The following is a 23,995-nucleotide window of genomic DNA, read 5'->3' on the forward strand; positions in this document are numbered from 1 at the left end:
CTGATGAGGATAGTTATTTCTCCAAGTAATGGGTTTAGTGGATCTTAGCATCCTGCTGTGAGTGAGGTGAAAGAAAGCTGGTGAAAAAACTTCCTTTGTTAGCCTCCCTTTGAGCAACATGGACTCTTCTGGAACACCAGCTGACTAACATTTTGTCCTCACAACAGAAAACTAAATAAAAATACCATTCACTCTTTCCCACCCCTCTGGACATTAGCAAAGTTCCAGGTTCTAGGTGGGGCTGTTCATACCAACCAAAAGAAGAATCCACATTATTCCTTTTTTAATGACTTCCAGGAAGTGTACCTTTGATGCCTCAATAAGGCAAAGAGGTGACATAAAATTCTAGGCAATTATACCAGTGGAGCATAAGTTCCAGCAGGTCCTCCAAAATGGGAAAGGCTTTAAATGTATGGATCTGGTAGCCCTGATTGGCTATTTGTTATGCAAGGGCCAGTCTGAGTTTGGAGAGGCTCCTCAACAGAAGGCTGGCTTTTGGTTGACTCTTTGAATATAGCAAGTCATAAAGCATGGGAGTTTCAAAATCTGTGTTGATGGAGGGCATTTTAAGGCACATTTTTGGAAACCTTTTAAAACTTGCATTTGTGAAACAGTTTCTGCTCTCAAGTGTAGACTTTGTAGAATGCACATTTAAAAGAAGAATATGTACTTCTACATATACTGGGTGGATTGGTTTGGAGACAAAATGCTGAATTGATTTCTTTTTCCTTTTTCCTAATTTATCTTAGGTTTCTAGCAGGCTACCATAAATAAAGAGGATATAAAATGTGTTCTGGGGGACAACTGACAAACCAGTTTAAGACACCACTCCAGACTTTCTCCTCCTCACACTTTTTAAATACAAAAATCAAAACCAAGAGGTTTGTAAACCTCCCCATATTGATTCTTTGTTATTAAAAAGTGAAAGTTGAAAGGCAGCAGTAAAGCTGCTTTATCAGCCACTATTGGTTCAAGATTGGCTGTCCTTCTTAACTTTACATTCTCTGCTAAAAAAGACTTTGTAAAAAATAAGAGTGTTCAGCCATATTTTGGCATAGTTGTTGCTTTCCTCCTATTAACATTTCCATAGATCTGTGAACTTGTTTGTAAATGGATACTTTTTCCACTTGTATAGATTACAATTCAAAACAACCTCTCATTCTAAGCAATTCTTGTCCATGTTTTCCATGATCCATTGTAAACAATCCAAACTAATACACTGGAAAGTTTCCTCTAATCCCTGTCCCCAAGGAGCTTACATTCTTGATATATGTTCCCAATAATAGTGGATCATCAAAAGCTTTTACAGTAGGAAGTAGTTATTTGGTCATACCTGTCTAAATGTTTTAAGAGGCAAGTAAAGTAGGCATGGGACCTGATTTCTAGGAGATTTCATCTAAAACAATGGGTTGAATCCACCTCCTCCCCTCCGTGTTTCCCCATTACATTGAAGAAGGCACAACTAGCATCTCCTTTTTCTTAAGCCTGGGTCGAGGCTGAAGATTTAGATCATCTGAAATTGTCAGCACTGCTGCTGCTACTATATGCTACTAGTAAGGGAGAAGGAGGGAGGAATGGAGCCAAGTAGACCTGAAAATATAGGGCTTCGTAGGGTACAAGAGAACCAGAGATAGTACTCAAAAGAAATGCTATATGGACACATTCACTTCTATTTTTTCTTTTTATTGCACAATGAGCAAGATGCATAAAGATGAAACAGCCCTATATTAGAAGGAGAAGAATTTCTCCCCCAAATATGGAATGGATCTGGCCCTTCTTTTTTCCATCCTTTTTAGGGAAAGAAGACCCTGGGCATCTATTATGTATCTGGATTTCTGATAACCAGAACTTCCACATATTTTAAGTTTTATTGTTAACTTATCTTTAGACCAAAGACTGGGACATTCAATATTCAGAAATATCTTCTGAGTAATCAAAAAAAGATGAAGTTATGTGCTGTGTAAAAGTTAGGGATTTTGTTATATTTTATTTAATTAAAATGTTTAATTCACATATGGCAATTGTTGTTTTGAACCAATATATTTAATAAACCACTATATCCTTTTCCCTAGTCATGCCTAATAACAAAGTAATATTTTAGTTTGAGCTCTTCTCCCAAATCTCTTGCCCTAAAGAAACCACGTATGAAAGAATAACTCAACTTATTTACCATAGTGGGGGGAAAAATCTAAAAATGATTCTTAAAATTTGGAGTTACAAACATTTATTAAGGATCTACTTTGTGCCAGGTGACAGGCTAAACACGTAAGATAACATTATATTTTGAAAGACTAAAAGCCAAAGAAATCTATATGTGATTGATCTAAATGCCTTTGGCTTGGACAAGTCTATATTCTCAGGGATATCGCCAATCCCCCATAGTTTTGTGTTTGGAAGTCCCATCTATCAGACTTTCGTTAACTTTATCTTTGGTACTGTAGGCCTTCCCTATGATTCCATAATTATTATTTTTTTTACTTTGAGGAGATTTTTAAATAGTACGTGCAAGTTCATAGATTATTTTGAATGAGCTCAATTAAAAAAAAAGTTTTTTTTAATATAAGTAGGCAGTATGGTGCCGGGGACCTGTTTACTTATTGGTTTATGTTGGACTTGAGAAAGATGAGGTATTAATGCTCCTAGACAAAGACAGATCATAGATAAGATCATAGATTTAGATAATCGCTTCTCCCCAATGTCCTAAAAAAAGAGTAAAAGTGAAATCAGATGAGACCCCCGTTCTGGCAGACATCTGCCATTGATGGACCTCCAGTGTTTCGCTTGGGTAACTGAAACCACAGAAAGCAAAACTTCAGATAAGGGAGACCTACTTATTGTACATGCTACTTATAGGACTTCAAGTGCTATTCTGCATTGATGAGAGTTTCCTTACCACGTTTTCTCAATATCAGTGAAATCACAACAAGGCCAAAAAATAAAAATAAATAAATAGCTATTTAATACAGTACACAGAAGTTAACAACTCACTCTATATTCCCTGTGTCCAGTACAATTTCTTAGAATATTAGCACCCGGAAGAAAGGAAATAACTCAAAATATATAATAATCACTATCTTTAACTCATTGAAGGTTTTGATTCTGTGATACTCCTTCCCATTTATGTTTGATTTGCCTCCTGGTCTTATTGGATATATTTCTCAAATCTCCTTTTTCTTATATTTTTCATCTCTAACTTCATCCAATTTTTCTGTAGATCTACATTCTAAATTTGGAGCTAGAATTCTAGTACCCTTCATTTAATAATGCAGAAACTGAGACAAAAGGGACTAGATGACTGTTATAAGTCATAAAATTTGGATTTGGACCCCAGGCCTTCAGACATCAAATCCAGGGCTCTTTGCATGACGTCACACTGCTTTTTCTTAATGGAAGTCTGTTTCATATTGCCCACTGCCTATTTTTTATTTCTCTTCTCCCTATCCCTTTGCACCCCATTCACACATGCATTTATTCTTCTCACCTCCATCAATAGGAGTAACAAGTGTTTGAGGAAAATGTACATAGATTAATTTTAACTAATAATATTCCAGCTAGCAATTTAAAATTTCTTGATATTGTTTCCTATTTTAAAAAAAATATTTAAAACTGCTTCAAGTTTTAATTTTTTATGGTTTTATTTTTATTTCATAAAATTAACTTTATAATTTACTTCCTGATATATGAACTTTAGTAATCTATTGTCCCCAACTCTGTCCCCAGTTCATTTTGTTCTGTCCTTTTGCTTCTAGGCATTTTTACTCTTTATCCTTTTTATTTCTGTTTCATGGGTTGAGACATCCCTTTTCACTCCCAGTTCTATAAACAGTTCTGAAGACAAACAATTTGGGAACTATCTCTCTTTCCTCATAAAAGAAGGGCTTTTAGGCCAGTATCTTGCTACCTATATGAGGTAATAACGATATTTCCAGAAGAAAATAGATTTTTATATGTATCATTAAATGTTATATATATAACTTTCTCTTTGTTCCCTAGAATACAAAATAAAACTTTTAGATTGTAATTTTTCAAACATGAACACCAACATGGTAGTTTGAAAACATCTATTATTCCCCATCATGAACACAAATTATGAAGGCACACTCATAAATGTGAAGCTTGAGCTTTACCCACATGTAGACTGGCCATCATTGCCATAGTAAATTTCTTTTGCCTAAATGTGTTATCCATCCGGGTGCTCATAGTTTGTAGGCTCCAGCATTTAACATGTGGCTTAGGAAAGCCAGGCTCTTTCAGAGTATATGCTTTCCATATGCAAAGATAACCATTTTCTAGTTGTCATTATGAAGATGATCTCCCAACATTTAGTCTCTCTTCACCTGTCTTTAAACAATAGCTTTGAGATTAAAAGTTGACTGGAAGTTGAAGTTTAGTTAGTCATGTTGAAAAATACTTTTTATATATGAATGTAAATATATTATAGAGAATAAAGTTTCAGCCTTGACCTTTTTAGGATCATACATTAAACCAACTGCAAACAGTCCTTAAAATTGGAAGTCAAGACTACATTATTTGAAGATGTGCATTGTCCCTAAATTGTCATGTCAACAAATAACACATGGTCCCATACTGTTGTCTTTCTGTACTTTTCTTAAATTGGGTTAATAATTCTCTCTTTTTTTAATCAATGGTAAAATACAGAAATCAATGGGATTTAAGATATACATGTAAAACACAAGTTGACCAGTATACCACCCTTAGGACTTTAGACAAGTCATTTAAATTTCCAAGCATCAGTTCCTCCATTTGGAGAAGGAGAGGGACAGAGTTAATCCTAGATGATCTCTGAGGTCTTTTGTTGTTTAAGTGATTTTAATCATTTCCAACTCACTGTGACCCCATTTTGGAATTTTCTTGGCAAAGACAGAGAAGTTTTGCTATTTCCTTCTCCAACTCATTAGGAACTGGGGTGAACAGCTTTAAATGACTTGCCCACGGCCACACAGTTTAGTGAGTGTCTGAGGCTAGACTTGAATTTATGGAGATGACTTGATGATTCCAAACCTAGTACTCTATCCACTGCTCCATTCATCTTTGATTCTATGATCTGCAAACATTTTGGGATCACAACAGCATTTTGTAGAAGAGGGTTTAGGATTTTAGATAATGAATTAAAGTCACCAAGAAGCACTTTTAGGCTCTGTGTGAAAAAAAATTTTCCCTAGGTTATCGAAATATGAAATGGACTGCCTCAAGAGGCAGAAGGCCTCATTGGAGGTCTTCAAGCAGAGGATAAATGACCAATTGTGCAACATGTTATTCCTTTGGGGAAATGGGATGTACCTGATGGACACAGAAGTTCCTTCCAAAAACTCTAAAACTCTGAGTGTGAAAAAGTTTTTTGAAACAAAAACTGAATGGTATTTCCCATTTCCCATTTCCCAAAGCATGTGTGAATGAAATAAATCTCTCTAAATGGTATGTTCAGAAAATTCAAAGTGTCTTGATATTAGGAATGTTTATAAGGTCCAAGTGGAGCTAAAAGAATTACAACTTCATTTGTATTCCCAGCATCTAGCAAGATAGGTTATAGGAGCTTCTTAATAAATGTAATTAAATGATTTATTGATTAATTTTCTTAATGAGATTCCATCTAAGAGTTTGTGTTCGTTCTGATAGTCTTTTTCATTTGTCCTATCAAAATCTACATGAGTATTGAAATTGGATTAGTACCTTCCAAAGGGGTATCACACTCTATCCATTTCTACTATTGGAACACTTGGCTTAGAACCCCGAAGTAGTTTTGAGTTTTATCCTTTATCTGCCTTCAGCTGTCTAGCTACTTAACTAACTTGTTTGTTCATTATAGTCACTCTATTATTTGTGAAAAGCGAAAGAAATTTGAAATTACATGCAAATGTTAGGAATTTAAAATTTTAATTTTGCTCAAAATAGTTCCATGATTTTTTAACCTCTTGGCAATTGGTATAATGACTTCTTTTACCAAGATACATATTTTCTTTTTCTGAAGGGGAAGATGGAATGTGGTTAGAAAAGCACGATGGTACTTTTATGTATTTTTTGCAGCGACTTCCCTGCTGAAGTTGCATCGACTGAACACAGGACAGACAGTGAAATCAGTCCTGTTGGGACCGAGACCCTTGAAGTAGTGCATACTCAGAATCGATAAGGTTCTTCTGCTATGCCATCAGCATTGGCTTTCACACTTTCTTTCCTTTCTGCTTCATCTTTTTCTTCCAAACTGTTCAGAGAGTACACCAAGAGGTATGGTATCGATGCATGTTCCCACAAACAGCTTTATCATCAGTGGTGCCACCAGTCCCAGCTGCAGTTTGATGGAAGCTTCTTACCCACCCTACTAATTGAGAGTTGAAAATGGTCTGTCTGATTGGTGTCATCCCCTTACTTATGTCCAACTTCCCCCTGCCATAAGCATGCCAGTCACGCTCAACATACTTGGTGCCATTAGAATGAAAACATTGTTAATGTTTTCATTTTCAAAATATTTTAATATATATATTAAATGACAGTTATTGGAAACCTGATTATTTATTTTTATGCCCCTTTAAACCAGAGATTTTTAATGTTTGTGTGTCATGGGCCCCTTCTACAAATCATGTTCTTAGATGCATAAAATAAAATATATAAGATTACAAAGGAAATCAATTATTTTGTAATAAAACCAAAATATATTTTTTAAATCAAACAGGTCCACAGTTCCTAAGTTAAGAACCCATAACCCTAAACCTTTACTGAACTTGGCCTTTTGCAAAATAGCAATATTCAGAGTAAAAATAAGTTTCCCTAGGTTGTTTCTTGAAAATAAATTCATTCTGTTTCTTAGATTCCCACATATCTATTTTTCTAAAAATCTGTCAATTGTGTCAGAATAGATGTAAAAAAGAAGCCCCCACAGTAAAGCAATGAGCTAAAAACTAATTTCATTGATGTATTTTTAACCATTATCAAATGATTTTGAATGCAACTTTGGAAAGGTTTTAAACCTTTTTAATCATGTTTTAAAATGCATTAATTAAATTAGTTTAGCCCATGGCCTTTATTATATTATCTGTTCTCAATTACATAGATTCTGCACATTATGTCTATGTTAGTTAGAAGCAGCAGGGGAAAAAAAAGATTGTAACTGAGGAAAGAGACATATTCATCCTCATTTACTTTGAATGGGCTTCAAGAGGCCCTAGAAAATGCTACCTTGATCTGTTAAAATAACTTTTGTTGCAATAATACAACCAATAAACCTTGTACACAGTGGGTGCCCAATAAATGAATGAACATGAGGGAAAAGCCTGCCAGAAAGTCAGAGTGGGATGACTATTATCTTTTTTTTCCTCTTCTCTTTCCCTTCTTTCTCCTTAACTTTTCCTCCACCCTTTTTACCCTGCAAATCCATGCCAAATTCTGTACTGCCAGTGCTGAAATAGAATATAAACATTAAATATGTTGGTTCTAATTGTGATCTGACTAAAATTCAAGCCTTGGGCGTCTACATTTTTTTTTAATTTTCAGAAGTAGTATTTAAGTGATGACACGGAGTAATTTGTTCATTCTTCTGTCAGTGTAATTTACAAGGCAATGGCAGATAAACATAGCTATACAAGATTCATTTACAGTGACACAATGGCAGATACACAGAGCAGAACCCTGCCTATGAGATAAAGTGGACTGAGTGACTTATGCAGTAATTAGGGGATAATTGTCATTAACCTCGCAAACAGTAGTTTACCCATATTGTTTAAAAGGCTCCAGGATGCGTAATGACAAGGTAATCTGTCAAAGCGCTAGGGGGAAATATTAATAAGATTTGTGCAAGCCTGGATAGAAAATATGCAGAAAGCGGCCACATTAAGCTAATTGGTGGATGAATATACACTTGTAAAAGTGCTTCTAATGGCACGTTTGCTGCTCTCCAAATGACTACCGTTAATGTGGAGAAGTGGGCTGCTTGGAAAGTCAGGACTGCTGGGACAAGAGGGTATTAAGGCATGCAGACACAGTTATTATTACCTTCCGCTCGGTAATATATTCTTTTCTTTTACATTCTTAGTTTTTTGTTGTAATAATATGTACTGATTATTTATTATATGTTTGTACTTTTTAATTATTTAAATTTACTCAGTCACTCATCAACTTCTCTCTTATTTTTTTAGGGCTAGCAAATAATGTACATGATCTGTACAGAGGCATAAATGTACACTTAGAAACAAACTGTATGTACAAAAATGTGTCTGTGTGACACCTTTATAATTGTACACGTGTGTTTTGACACTATACATGCTCGGAGATAAATTGAATATTAGCAATCAAAAGAGGATATTCATCAACAGCCTTTGTGTATGTATTACAAGCAATAATGTGTAGTTCCCTAATGAATGCTAAAGCAGGAAATTAATCTTTGTCTTCTGCTGCTGTTCTTGTACCCAGAGTAGAACACAGCTGAATCTCCTAATATATCTTTCTGTCCAATCACTCACTCAGGTATCTTCCTGAATATGTTTGATGGACTATCATTACCATTTTAGCTATTTGGTGGGTTTCTTCCTCCCTTGTTTCTTTTCCCCTTGCTCCCCAACATCTAAATGAATACGTTAAAAATTTCTTTCTACTTTTAGATTGTTAGAATGGACTGTGGGAGCTAGAGTCATCCACATCAGTCTTAGAAACTATATTAACATTAAGAATAATGATCAAATGGATAAAACCAATAAGACTGCATGAACTAAAGCAAGGACTTCGACATTGGGATTGTCCTAAGACCGTTGGATCTCTCTCATGGATGCATTCATTATCTTTACTATGAAATCATATACTACTTATGAAGCAACTTACCTGAATATTATGGGAAATGATTAAGAAGTCCCCTGACCTTTAGTCACTAGGATTTTAGAATCTAATACAAAAAACACAGAAAATAGATATACCTCCATTGCACATTCAACCTCAGTAACAATCATAACATCGCAGTAATATAACTGGAACTTTGGGGATACCAGGTAAAAACTGAAGACAGGACACATGAGTATCCTTCCCACTCCATTGCTTTTACTCCTTTCTATCTTAGAAAACCACATGTTTATTTAACTCACAAAAATAAAAAAAAAATTATTTTTGCAGATTTAGCTGATGTATGTATGGAATATAAATGTGTATATTTTGGAGTTTTAATGGTCACTACTAAACTGTAATGATCCCTTGTTAAATTAGTATTTCCCTCAAGAAGTAGAGAATTCACACATTGGGAAATTTCTGGACCTATCTCTCTGAGGTTCTAATTTTTTCTCCCTGAGTTTTTTTTCCTTTTAAACATTATTTTTATTTGGTCAATAAACCAAATATTTTTTTATTTGGTCAAATGTTTCAAACATTATTCATTGAATAGAAAAATCATTTCCTTTTCCTCCCTCCCCTCCCGCCACCTCTCCCATAGCGACACCACTGGGTATCACATGTGTCCTTGATCCAAACCCATTTCCATATTGTTGGTGTTTGTACTAGGATGTTCATCTAGAGTCTACATCCCCAATCACATCCCCTCGGCCCCTGTAGTCAAGCAGTTGCCTTTCTTCAGTGTTTTTGTTTCTCCCTGAGTTTTTCAGGCACTGCTAAAGTGGTGACTATTGTTCAGGGATAACTTATACATAAACTAAACAGCAAACATCTTATCTAAATTTCAAAATAAGAAGCAGAAACTTATAGGATACTAGGATTTAGATCTGGAGGAAACTTGAGATGCAGTACAATCCATTCATTCCATTTGTTTATTTATTATAAGTTTAATCTAAATCATCACTGTAGCTAATTAAGTTTTTTTTGCAAATGTAAATACCATAACTTTTGAGTTTTTCTATCTAAATTTCCATCAGGATAATCTATCAGTACCTCCACCATTCATTTTTCTTCTTTGGTTATAGTCAATGAGTACTATTTTTTTTCTGGTTCTGCTTTTTTCACCTAAAATTATTTCATGAAAGTCTTCCTAGATGTATTTATTTTTAAATTATATTACTGTGTTACATAATATTAATGTGCAACAATTTATTTAACAGTTCTTCATATTTTACAGATAAAGAAAATGAGGCCCTCATTCCTCAGGTGACTTGCTCAGGGCCATAAAATTAGGAGAATCAGAATTCAAACCTAGGTCATCCTTTGATGCTATTTCCATTTATTTTTCCAGAACATCTGTAAGATGAAGTACCAGGATTAGCGGAAGGATCTTGTGAATTCTTTATCTTAGAATTCTGCTAATCTTCTGGGAGTCAGAATTTATCAAAGAATCAAGAAAATAAGTGAAAATTGTGTTTAAGATGATTTTGGAAATTAATTTTCTACCCATATCAGGTTGTTGACATTACAACTGCATAATATTGAGGTAGAAGGCTGAACAGCTTTTTTTAATTAATGACTTTCTGATATAATTTAAAATTAAACTGATTTCAAACAGAATTCTTCTAAATTCAGAACAACCTAGTTTATATAACTTGATATCATAGAATTTTAGAGTTGAATGTAATCTAAAGAGTATATATTCATTATACAGATAAGAAAATTGAAGCCCAGAGAACATAATTGATTTATCCATAGTCACACAATCAGTTGCAGAACTTTGACTAGAACTCTAGCAGCCTCAGGTGAGGAAAGGGAAATTAAGACATAAATATGAGAGCCTTTCCAGTACTTTTTTTAAGCTTTTTGATGAGAATATTCATTATTTGACAAAGAAATTAACCCAAATTATTAATTTTCTTTGTATACAGATGTGAATTTCATCTTATAACATAACCTTATATTTATTTTACTTCCCAGTCTGTGTCCATAGAGAAAATTTGTATGCTTGTTTTTAATCTATACCAGCTAAAAAAAATCTTGGATATAGAGAGGAAATCCTGACAGGCCTTTAATAGAACTTAGCTGGAGCCTCTATGATTAAATATGTTGTAACCCCACAGTGATCTATCATAATCATAATTTTTAAAATAAAAATGCTGTACAGACTGTTACTGAGGGAAAAAGTGATAGTACTTTATGAATTATATATTCTTATCAGGTCCATAATCAAGAGCATTCTATAACAAAGTGAATATTTTATCAAAAGTCAAACAATATGTTTTAAAAATCACAAGAAGCATTTAAAACTAGTGCCCTGGCATTCCAATAACGTTATCTTAGTGACAGAAGAGGTAGGGTGTTTTGCAGGGATGGGAGTGGGGAATAGTGTACATTTTTTAGCATCTATATTTAATTTATCATTGCCTCTCCCAATGTGTGTATGAACATACTTACATTCAAAAATATATACACATTTAAGACAGATTTTTCTCAGAGAAATGCACAAAGCAAAAAGGCTGTCTTTAATATAAAAGCAAAAATAAAGGAAAGAAATCTAAACTTTGGGGGCACCTGGAAAGTCTTCTGTCATCATTAAATGACAGCCTTTTCCTTCTGCTGTCAACATTCCTCAAAACTTTTCATCTTACCCAAGGAGAGGCATTCCTTGACTTTGTACATTTCTTCACAAGTAATTATGATATGCTTCACCTCATTATAGCACCATTCTTCAAGGTCAAGCATCTTGAATGCTATAATAACAGTGATTTATAATGGGGTTAATGTATAGTAGAAGGGAGCCAAGAAAGAAAAAAGTGTTCCCACTCTGATATAAGGCTCTATGTATTTGTAATAAGGAACCTTTTTTGAATGATGGTGCTTAGGTGAAAACAAATAGGAGGTTTTCTTAAATCTATTTTTTTAATGGTACTGTGTCAGCTATGCAAAATGCAGAAGGTTTTCATTTCTTGGAAAAAAATTATTTAATGCAGGATTCATCTGAATACTCCAACACTCTACTGAACAGTGGACACCCCTTTAGCACTTATTTCTCTTTGGGAAAAGAGAATAGGGGTGGAAAGTCTTTTAAATCACAGCTCTTTGTAGGCTGGACATATTGAATTTAGCATCAGCTGCTGTATAATCACAGCAAGCTAGTGTCTACCTCTCTCTGATGTTTGCAAGCACTTTCCTTAACAAAGCTAGCTTTGGGTCGATGGGAAAAACATCTATAGAGGATGTCCTCCAGGAAGATGTTTGTGTGGCTAAATGTTAACCAGTAAAATCCATGCACTTGCTTTGTTTGTGGGGTGGTATATCTCCCCTTTGTGCAACACCCAGAGAACACTTTTTACTCAGAGAATACTACTATCTCAGACTGATTAAGAATGAGTTTGTGGCAGTTCTACATTTTATTGAGAAGTAAATTGATGCTCCTGAGAAATCCTAAAAAATATATAAGTCCCTGAATCATAGAAATTAGGTAGGGATTTCCTTACCAAAAACAAATGTTGACTTTTATTTATTTTTTGTGTGTATGTGTGTAGAGCCTTAATTTAAACCATTTGTTATAATCATGGTATGAATGAGTACATTTCAGCCTGCTTTCCAATCCTGTAGTTGTTTCAACTGGCCGCCTAGAAACATTACCCTAAAATGCTTCAAAAGAGAAAATTGCATATAACAGTTTCATGAGAACAGGGAATAGTATAATTTTGTTTACTTCCTCAACAAAACTCCTTGAATGTATGTATGTTGTATATGTGATGTTGCACCTCTGTCAGTCTTTCAACAAGAGATACATGTTTAATGTAAATTTTCTCAAATAAATACGCCTGCCAAGTTGTTTTCCCACATAATTTCAAGTGTTTCTCAGAAATTATCAAAACAGTGCTCGAAAACATTCCCTGAGTATTTCCCAGAATCTGCCATTTCTTTTTTTTTTGTTTTAACCTTTTTTATTCATCTGCCTTAATATATATGTGTGTGTATATACATATATATATAATCCTTTACTACTATAGCACACATGCTCACATATATTCTCTCTTAGTTGTGCCAAGTAGTAAATTAGAGAGATAAAAATAGTCTAGCAAAAAAAGGAAAAAAATTAATTAACTCAAAGTAATGGAGAAGATACAGATGTTAACCTTTTCACCCCCCACCCCCAAAAGTGTAAGAGTGACCTGATTCCAGAATGAAAGTTCACAGTTGAAAGGTCTGCTTCATATTCATAGACCTATCCCAATTACTAAACTAGATGAGTGGGAGACTATGGAAAGCGAGGGCTGAAAGAATTTAGAGTTAATTATAACTTTTTAAAAAATCACATGTAGTGTTCCAAGTCCCTCTAGAAATCAAAACTCAACCTTCCTCTCTTTCTACAGAAGACTTCCCTCAGACTTCCCAGCAGACACAACCAGACCTATCTGACTCATAAATGTTACCGTGAACTTTGTGTTTGTCTTCCAGTCCAATCTATTAAGTTGATGGAATGCCCCTGTTCATATCCTCTGAAATAATCATTCTGAGCCCATCACTTGTTTTTGATGTGACCCAGAAGTTAGATGATATGTATTCTATCTTCTGGGTCACATCCAGATACATCTCATACTAACCTGTAGGTCAAGAAAAAACCAGGAGAGAGGCAAATCAAGGAGGATTGGCTGTGAGTGCTCTTCATAGGCATTCACACTCAGAGATAAAAACAGAAAGAGATTATAGACGTGGGTGTTTGTGTGTTTAGAGCTACATTACATTACTTTAGAGAGAAGTAGGACATAACAGTATCTATTTTCGCATGTTTCTGGTGTTAGTAGCAAATAAAAAGGAAATAAGATGGTTAAACATAGTAACAAGAACTACCTAAGTATGTATATCATGTGGACCTAGGATGAAATTTTAGATGCCTTGTTTATAATTTAATAAGATTTGCATTTTTAAGAGAGTTTCTCCAATTATAAAACCCAATATTAGTTACTCTTAAAGCTGAGCCACTCTGCTTGTTGGGCTACAGACTTTTTGATGTTCATTTTTGCTATCTTGATATTTAGATTAATCATTAGAGAGAAGAGAAAGAAAATACAAATTGGAAAATATTGTCATGAAAAATGTAGATAGTGGATTATGATTGAATGGCTTGTAGGAGGAAAAAATATGCTATGAGAAATTATCAGAAATAAAAATCAATAAGATTACATGAGACTTAAAGAATGTTTTGTGAACTTCTAATCTGGTACTTGTGCAGTCAGAAAGATTCCCATACTTGTTATTTAATTAAAAGGGCTAGAGTCTATCAAATAGATAATGGATTGAATTTTTTTTATAAAAAGAACATTCCAGGCCTGGAAGCCAAAAAAAAAAAACAAATCAAAAGAAAACAAAAAACACCTACCCCAGATGAATAAATTTTACCAGTCCATTTTGGAATTTCCTTTTAAATCTGGCTTAAATTAGACAACATAGAAGTAGTGACAACATAACATGCTAAATAAAATAAGAAGGGCTTTCATTTATAAAATACATGAAGGTTTGCAAAGCACTTTATATGCACTATTTCATTTGACCCTCAAGGTAGGTAGTCCTGTGAGACAGATATTATAAATTATCCCTATTTTATATATGAGGAAACGAAGTCTTAGAGACATGAATAACTTTTGTTGGAAAACAGAATTTGAATCTAGGCTTTTTGATTCTCGGTCCAGCAGCTTACTTACTATACCAGGCTGACTTTCCATTGATATTATATTAGTATATGAAATTATTTATTCCCCAAACCTTAATTGTATCATTATGAATCATTTTAAACCATTAAATAATTCATAGACTAATATAATGGGATGACCTGAAAGCTCAGCCAAAATGGGTGTCTTCGTTTTTACCCATAGATAATAAAGAAACCTATTTCTTTATTAATATGAACATGGATATTCTGTAAGCATACCTACATTCATACTTTGACTAGATCTTGAAGTCAATGAAGTCTTCCCCTTGTCTCACCAAGATCTCCACTTATTTTAGAATCATAGAATATTAGAGCTAGAAAAGATGTTTAAGATTAGTTAGTCCAACTTTCTCATTTTATAGGAAAAAAAGAGAGATTCAGAAAGAAGTAACTTTCTCAAAACTATATAACTAGAAAATAACAACTAGGATTTAAATTACAATTTCTATGACTATTTCACTTTTCCCGTGGTTCAGATAATTAATCTATAAAATAGGGTAGAAATAAATTATAATTGTACTCCCTAATTCATAAGAGTTGTGATGAGGAAAATTTGTAGAACTTAAAACTACTGCATAAATGTAAATTGGTATTATTAATTTACATAAACCATGTAACCATTGTTCAAAGAGAGCTTGGTATCCAGAATTCAACAAATATATCTTCTAATGTATCATTCTATAAAAATTGTTATATATCTATTTTCTATTAGGTGTCATGCCAGGCACTGGAAGTGTAAAGAGAGATAAGAGAGGCTACAGAGGTTGTACAAAGGAAAGTAGTCAGAATTCAGAATCAGATTTTCAAATGCCAGTTCTTCCATTTATTAATACTTATGTGTCTTTGGACAAATAACTTCTTTCATCTAAACTTCCTCATTTGTAAATAAGGAAGCTTGAACTCCTTTAAGCTGTTGACCTCACTGAAGAGTCCATTCAGTTTTGAAGTTCTGATTCTATGGCACAAATCTTGCCTTCAGAAAGTTTATGTTCTATTGAGGAAGGAGTAAAATAATTATTTTAGTAACTTAAAAATGGAGAGGAAAAAGGGTAAAGAAGGAAGACTGTGAGGAGGGAGGGATTATGTTCATCATGTATTAGGGGTATATGTGTCAGGGTTAACAGAGAGTAAGTACCTGAAACCTTGGTTGGGCCTTGAAAGAAAGAGAAGGATTTTAATTAACAGATGAGTGTGAAGAGTCAATTCCAAAGGCAGGAGGTAGCATGATTGAAGGCACAGAGACAGAAGAATAAAGGACAGAAAACTGGCATTTTAAGTTAATTGTCAGGGCTGATGAAAGTGTCCTGTACTGGTAAAAAGAAATAGTGCCCCAGAAAACGATGGAGTCATTCGTGTGTTTGACTGGATTTCTATCAATATGCCCTGAAATAGATTGCCTGACATTACACTGCAGAATTTTTAAGTCCTACCTCCAGGCAAATCTCATAGTTACCAGCCAAAATGAAAGTGTGAAATGCTTTTTAATGTATATTTAACAACAGATAGTCTGGTGATTACTGATGTGTATTCTCAGTGGACTTTCCCTTTGCTAACCAAAGTGGATGTTAAGAGTCAACATTTTTACACATTTATGCTTCCTAAAACCCAGTGCATGTTTACTTTTTAAATATCTATACCTGTCATTGATAAGACACATTTTGAAGAGCCAAATATTTTATATATCTAAATCACAGTATTTCAGTCAATTTCTTTTAACAGAATCCAGCTACCTTTCTCAGCTTTTAAACAATTTTTATTTTTATGAACTCTGCTTTTTCTGCTACCTTTTTATTTTTACATGTTACTAAAATATTGCCTCCACACACACCAAATCTAGATTAGAGGGTGGAGAAATTTTGGGTGGTATTTTATTTAGTTCAAAAGTCTGTGGACCTACTTAAAGAATTCTTTTTTATCATTGAATCCAGTATAATGGCTGCTTACATTTAAGGAATAGATTCCACAGAACGAACTTAATTCCTTCCTATGGTGTCACCCTTTAATAAGGATTAAGGTACCATTTTCTGCATTTACTGTGGGTTGCGCAGCAAGAGTTCACGTCTTATACTAATGTATGCTAAATAGTTGCATAGTACATAGATCACTGTTGTTAAGATAGCAGTATTGAAGGCATTTTAGATCACAGAGCCCCAGTGGTCTAAATTTTGTTTGCCTTGACATTATTAAACTCAATCTGTTTCTCTAACTGTGACTCTAATTACTACATTTGCATGGCAGAAAAGTTTGCTTTGTGGGTCGACTTCAATTAACAATGCTTGCATGTTGTTTTCTGCACTCATTCCATGAGCAGACAGCAGAGCACCTTCAATTGAATTTAATAATTATGCAGAATCAATAAGTTTTTGTGTTTGTCTTTGTTGTTTCTCTGATGTGGCCTCTAGGATGCTGCCGGCAAGGTGCTAGACCGCTGGGCCATCATGTCCCGAGAAGAAGAGATTATTACCCTTCAGCAGTTTCTGCGGTTTGGAGAAACCAAATCCATCGTAGAGCTGATGGCGATTCAAGAGAAAGAAGGGCAGGCCGTGGCTGTACCGTCTTCAAAGACAGATTCCGATATAAGGACTTTTATTGAAAGCAATAATCGCACCAGGAGTCCAAGTCTCCTTGCTCACCTGGAAAACAGCAATCCTTCCAGCATTCATCACTTCGAGAACATCCCCAACAGCCTTGCCTTCTTGCTTCCTTTCCAGTATATAAATCCGGTCTCTGCCCCCCTCCTTGGTTTACCCCCAAATGGCTTGCTTCTGGAGCAGCCAGGACTGAGGCTTCGGGAGCCCAGCCTTTCCACGCAGAACGAATATAATGAGAGCAGCGAGTCCGAAGTGTCTCCGACGCCTTATAAGAGTGAGCAAACCCCCAACAGAAACGCTCTGACGAGCATCACCAACGTGGAGCCCAAAACGGAGCCGGCCTGCGTGTCCCCCATTCAGACGTCTGCCCCAATCAGCGACTTGGCCAAACCGGAGCACACCAAGAGCTCCTTCCGGATCCACAGGATGCGCAGGATGGGCTCCGCCTCCAGGAAAGGGCGCGTGTTCTGCAACGCGTGCGGGAAGACGTTCTACGATAAGGGCACCCTCAAAATCCACTATAACGCCGTCCACCTGAAGATCAAGCACCGCTGCACCATCGAGGGCTGCAACATGGTCTTCAGCTCCCTCCGGAGTCGCAACCGCCACAGCGCCAACCCCAACCCCCGCCTCCACATGCCCATGCTGAGGAATAACCGAGACAAGGACCTGATCCGGGCCACGTCGGGAGCGGCCACGCCGGTCATCGCAAGCACGAAGTCGAACCTCACGCTCACCAGCCCGGGCCGGCCCCCCATGGGTTTCACCACGCCCCCGCTGGACCCCGTCTTGCAGAATCCTCTCCCCAGCCAACTGGTGTTCTCCGGCTTGAAGACGGTCCAGCCCGTCCCTCCGTTTTACCGCAGCTTGCTGGCCCCCGGAGAGATGGTGAGCCCCCCGACGTCCCTCCCCACCAGCCCCATCCTCCCGGCCGGCGGCGCCGTGGAGCCGCACGCCCCCGCGCCCTCCGAGCCGGCCGTGTCCGTGATGGTGATGGCCGCCCACGAGCCCGGCGCCGAGCTGGCCCCCAAGAAGAAGCCGCGCAAGTCGAGCATGCCCGTGAAGATCGAGAAGGAGATCATCGACACGGCCGACGAGTTCGACGACGAGGACGACGAGCCCAACGACAGCGGGGCGGGCGTCAACGAGCTGAGCCACGACAATCACTGCCATTCCCACGACGACATGAGCCCGGGCCTGTCCGTGAAGGACTTCTCCAAGCACGGCCGGAGCCGCTGCCTGTCCCGGACGGAGATCCGCAGGGCGGACAGCATGACTTCGGAAGACCAAGAGCACGAGAGGGACTACGAGAACGAGTCCGAGTCGTCGGAGCCGAAGCTGTGCGAGGAGTCCATGGAAGGGGACGAGCGCATGCACGGCGAAGGCAACGACAAGGCCATGATGAGCAGCGACCGGGCCGACGAGAACCACAACGAGCCCCCCCACCCGGACGTCATCAAGGTGAAGGAGGAGTTCAGCGACCCCACCTACGACATGTTCTACATGAGCCAGTACGGACTGTACAACGGGGGCAGCGCCAGCATGGCGGCCCTCCACGACACGTTCGCGTCCTCTCTGAACTATGGCAGCCCGCAGAAGTTCTCCCCGGAAGGGGACTTGTGTTCTAGCCCAGACCCCAAGATCTGCTACGTGTGCAAGAAGAGTTTCAAAAGCTCGTACAGCGTGAAGCTCCACTACAGAAACGTTCACTTAAAAGAGATGCACGTCTGCACAGTGGCCGGCTGTAACGCCGCCTTCCCCTCCCGGCGAAGCAGAGACAGGTCAGTAAATCTCCATTGACTGCTGCTGCGGTGTGGTTCAGTCATGTTGGACTTAACGTAAGAAAAGCCCAGCTTAAGGTGTTTTTGAAGCATTGTAGAGATTGCCCGCGGTGATCCAATGACAGCCATGCCACCGTGATAATGAAGGATTGTCGCAGTTGGTGTTTGTTGTGTATTAGCATGCAGCATCATATGCCATTTTGCCCAGTGATGCACGCCATTATTTTGTGTGCTTTGTGTATATGTGTGTTTCCATGCATCCAGGTGTGTATAATGACACATGTACACAACACCCTTCCCTTCCCATATAACTTCACTTAGAAGCCGCAGCTTCTGTTTGATATATAATTGCTTTTCCCTGTGGCTTTTTAATTAAATAAATATATTATCTTCATACACACATATCTATCCAATATAGAAACAGAAATTTACGGATGGAAAGAACCATAGGTCCAGGACATCGGAACACCCTGCATCTCCGTAGGTATAACCAGAAATGTTATGATTCCTTAAATGGGTATTCATTGTGTCCTTGGTTTTTTTTTTTTTTAATTAGTAATAATATTTGAGGAAATGGGAAAGAAAAGACTAGGTTTTGGGTGGGGGTTGGGATTTTTTTTTTAATTATCTCATTTTTTTAATGCACTGGGGTAGTGGAAAGAATTCTAGAGGAGGAATCAGAAAATGTGGGATCTAGCCCAGTCTCTGCTACTAATTAGCTGTATGGTTTTAGATAAGTCACTTCATTTGATGAGTTGAAGTTTCCTCATCTGTGGAATCATGGGTTGGACTCTATTACCTTTAAGATTCTATGAATCTCTCATGCACGGTTAATTAACTGCAATGAGAGTCATGCACAGAAGGGAGGGGAAACCCCTATGCATTTTTGGGATCCGTTAAACTGTATTATGCCCAGCCTTCAGATGACATCATACTCTAACTATGTTGCTTCAGTACTGAAACAGTTGGGTTTAAACAGAAGCAGCTGGTCCTAAACCTCTTAGGCTTTTTATACAATATTCTTTTTTATTCCTAAAGAAAATGTAATATAAATGGAATTTGTCAAGGTGGTCAATGGTGGGGTAAAACAGTTCTACCACACTTGTGGAAATAAGCTGGTGAGCGGATTGTTTACATAATGCAGTATTCTTACTATAGTCAGAGTGGTTGGTTCTTGTTATTAGATTAAATGTGGTTCATCAGTTGTGAATTTTCCTATTTAAAAAAAAATGAAATATTACAATGTGGTAAAAAAGCAAAAGATACAGAAGAAGTAAAACAGACTCAGCTAACAGATTGCCAAACAGCCACCCATTTCCTAAAGCTTGTTCAGGTCAATTTGTTGGTTGGAGATTTTCTGCAGAGTACAACACAAAATGAAAGATCATCTGGCAGGTAGACCTTTTTGTCCATTAGGTTTTTCCCCAACATCCATAACAGTGGATTCTAGAAAGTCAAATAGTGCCTATTTTAATGGAATAAAATCAGACCCAGGAAAAGCAAAAGCTTTTCCATTAGCCTCTCTTTATCAGGATATAGCATGAAGAGAAACCCTTGTTTTGAAAGACTTTTCTCCTTCCACAAATATCCCATTCCCTAAAACTTGTTTATATTTTCTTATGCTGATTTCCTTTATTAGTTGCTTTTAATATTCTCTCTCTCTAGAGAGAGAGAGATAAGACATAAATTTTGAATATGAGAGATTTTCTTTTTAGTGTCCAAGATGGCATCTCAGATTTGTGATTTTCTTGCTTTATAATTGGAAATACTTATTTGAGATGCCACAGTAGGACTAATGAAGCTGTCATTGGACATTTATTAACAAAAAAGGCCACTATGAAAATCTGCACAAAATTTATGAAGATGAAAATATTTGAAGACTAGTCTAAATTTGACTTTATTTGCAAGAATCTCTATCATGATTTCTGAAGGACATGTTAAGACCTAATATTAGAATAAATGACACTGGGATAAAAAGGCTACACACCCAAAGATCAGGATGGTTACTTATATGAACTCACATGGAAACATACCCTTGTTTTTTATATCACTGAGAAGTTCTTCTTTGTAGTATCATTTATCTTAAATATTTAGTAACAAATAAATCCACTTGTTTATACCAAAGATCAAACAATGGTGATTGACCAGCCACTTAAAAGTTAGGTCAGTCTCTTAGATAACTCCATCTGAGTTGAGGATATAAGTTTATATTTCTAGGACAATTTAGGGTAGTATCACTTTTTACAAAATAAAAAACCATTTTTTCTTGTGAAATATTACCCAGAATTAATATTTTTAGGAGTTTTATGATTATTTATCAAAAGTTTATTTAAAAGAGTATTAAAACTAAAAAAAAATTATTTACAACAAAGACTAAATAGTTAGGATTTGTTTTGTTTAGGTTTTTATTTCTTTTTAATCAAGACCTTCTTATATTTATCTTATGACCCTTTGGAGGGACAGTAATATTCTTGGTTCCTTAGAAAATTGCTTTTTTTTTTTTCATTTTTAATGTTTCTAACCATGTGAATAAATCTTAGTGATCTTAGAAGTCCTGAACAGCTACTTATAAGGAATAATGCTAGTAAAGAACATACTAGCTTTCACCATTCATCACTTGGGACATTATCTTTGAAACTTGAATAACAAAAATGGCAGTTGATAGTACTGTCTTTTTTAATTTCCAAGTTATCACCTCCTATTTCTAATTCAAAGAGATGGGCAGTTTGATCTCCTACTTGCTTTAGAACCCAGACCTTGTTGGTTCACTTTTGCCTGGCTCCCAAAGATGATAGTTCTCACCTCACAGCTTTCCCTTTTCCTTCCCTTCTAGCTTATTATCCATAGAGGTCCTAGGGTATCAGTGACTGTGATTTCTTTCAATAATTTCCTGTGAATCCAAGAAAGACATGTTTTCTTATCATTCCTCTGACCCTTCCCAAGCAGGAAGCCCTTAATCCTCCTCTCCTTAGACCCATTTCTTTCCAATCCCTGGAGTCTCAGTTCATCCATCCTTGACTCTTCCTTGTGCAAATAAAGCATGAGAAATTTTGAGTGGGGTTTTTAGTAGGGAAACAACAGAGAATAGAGGATGCATGAAGTAGAATGAACAAAAATCCTAGTAATAGCATTCTTCTTATTTTTTATGTTTATAACTTTGTCTTTTGAAGATCCCAAAGTACCTTACCAAAAAATACCTTATCAGTTCTCCTAGGACTCTACTGAGATAATCATATCGTAGGTGTTAAAATGGAGAGAGGAAATAAATAATAGGCATGTAGTTTGGCAATTAGTTAGCAAAGACCTAATACCCTTCTTAATAACCCCCTAGTCCATATAAGAATAACAATATGGTAAAGTCTAAAGACCACCAAATGTGGGATCAGAAGACCTTGACTCTGAAGTCACTTACCACCTTTAAACTGAAGTTTCCTCTTCTGTAAAATGGGGGAACTAATTTTACCACTGAATTCATAGGGTAGTTTTGGGGCTGTATAAGAAACCTTAAAGTATTTTATACAGATGTGATCTATTAAACCACAGTGCAGAGAAGAGTTCATTTTAATAATAAAGGGATTCTTTCAGTGATACTCAGAAAAAAAAAAAACAAGAGAGAGAGATGAAAGTAGATGCTGGGTGCATTTCCTGGGGGAAGAGAATTATAAACAAGATGTCCTAGATACCCTTCACTGGACAAGAGGGAATAAATGTACATTTAGTGACAGGAATTTAAGTTAATTGGAAAGAGAACTTTTCATCCTTGCCTTTAATAATAGTTGTTAGAAATTAGAGTGAACTATCTATCACACAAGCCTATGGAATCCTCTTCACTGTATCACTTTGAAAATCACATAGAGAGGTAACTAGCTGCTGGAAAGATGCAACCAGGGTAGAAATGGTAATTAGTTTCCAATCCATTATGGTAACACTAAATCTTTTACATGGAAAAAAATATAGTAGGAAAGACCCAGACTCTCTGTCCTTGCCATCTCCATTGCTGAAATGCCATTCTGTAGCTTGGGAGCAGGAGAATAGACTCATCACCTATTGAAGTCTTATTAGATGTCAACCCAACATTGATCATATTCTATGTACAACCTGAAATATATAGGGACAGAAAATTAACCACTCGGGATGATGAAATTATGAATAATTGGGAATAAATTTCCTTGAAGAGGGCATAATGAAGCTAGCTCAGCTTAGTTTTTTTCATATCTTATCATCTAGCTTTGGGTTAGCTACCCATGAAATGATGGCTGAGTAGTAGTAGTGAATCATCTATACTGAAAATACCTCATTAGTGAATTACATTTATTTTTTGTGTGTGCAAGGAAAAGTAGACTCCTGACCTCTTTTCTACAAATCTCGATGATATAATAAAATCTATTTTATATTTTTCATTGTGATTGGCAACTTTAAAATTTCAGAACTAAAATGAGGACTCCATTGCAGAGGAACTAATGGATCTGCAGAGAATGAAATGTGTTTTTCTGGTCTCTTTCCCATCCTGGGTAGGTTTTCAAAAGTGGAGAAGCATACAAGCTTTACTATTGATTTTCTTTGAGAGATAGTAGGTATTAATTGTTAGAAGGTTCACCTTACATCTCAGAAAAGTAAGAATGTATACCTCAAGGTGTGAGAAAGGTGATTTAGCTGCTCTTAGACCAAATAATATTTGCTCAGAGTGATTGATAAATAAATATGAGACAAGTGTTGGTGCCAAGCATGAGCCTGACTTTTGATTGCTAGTTAAATCAGAACAGATTTAAACATGTAAACTTCTTGATTTGTATGGAGCAAGACATCTGTATTTGGTTTATTAAAACCTGCTGATCTCTCCAGAACTAAATTTGTTCCTCTGTAGGCCTCTGGGTAGCTGAAGCTAAAAAGCAGAGACTATACTTTTTTGCTTGTCTGATTACCTGACTCTCAGCCCTGCCTATACAGGTGTGCTGGAATAAATTAGCATGAGATACCTCTGATGAGCCACTGCATACATTAACAACAGAGGTGAAGGTGTGAACACTACCTGCCTCCTGTTACCACCTTCGCTTCAGTTCAGTAGCATCCATTTT

General features: G+C 36.5%; 1 protein-coding gene across 9 annotated transcripts in view; it reads left to right on the forward strand.

Annotated features, from left to right (window-relative positions):
- Positions 1-23,995, forward strand: part of BNC2 (basonuclin 2) — a 505,926-nt gene that overhangs the window by 465,837 nt on the left and 16,094 nt on the right. For 5 of the 9 annotated variants that reach the window (XM_007499604.3, XM_056805333.1, XM_056805334.1 and 2 more), the window contains 2 exons: positions 16,951-18,920; positions 19,339-19,404. In XM_007499604.3, the coding sequence (XP_007499666.1) occupies positions 16,951-18,920; positions 19,339-19,404 (2,036 nt within the window). The remainder of the gene's footprint in view (positions 1-16,950; positions 18,921-19,338; positions 19,405-23,995) is intronic. The other 4 variants (XM_056805332.1, XM_007499609.2, XM_007499603.3 and 1 more) reach the window with 1 other exon arrangement.

The sequence above is a fragment of the Monodelphis domestica genome, chromosome 7, assembly GCF_027887165.1.
Source record: "Monodelphis domestica isolate mMonDom1 chromosome 7, mMonDom1.pri, whole genome shotgun sequence".
Taxonomy (NCBI): domain Eukaryota; kingdom Metazoa; phylum Chordata; class Mammalia; order Didelphimorphia; family Didelphidae; genus Monodelphis; species Monodelphis domestica.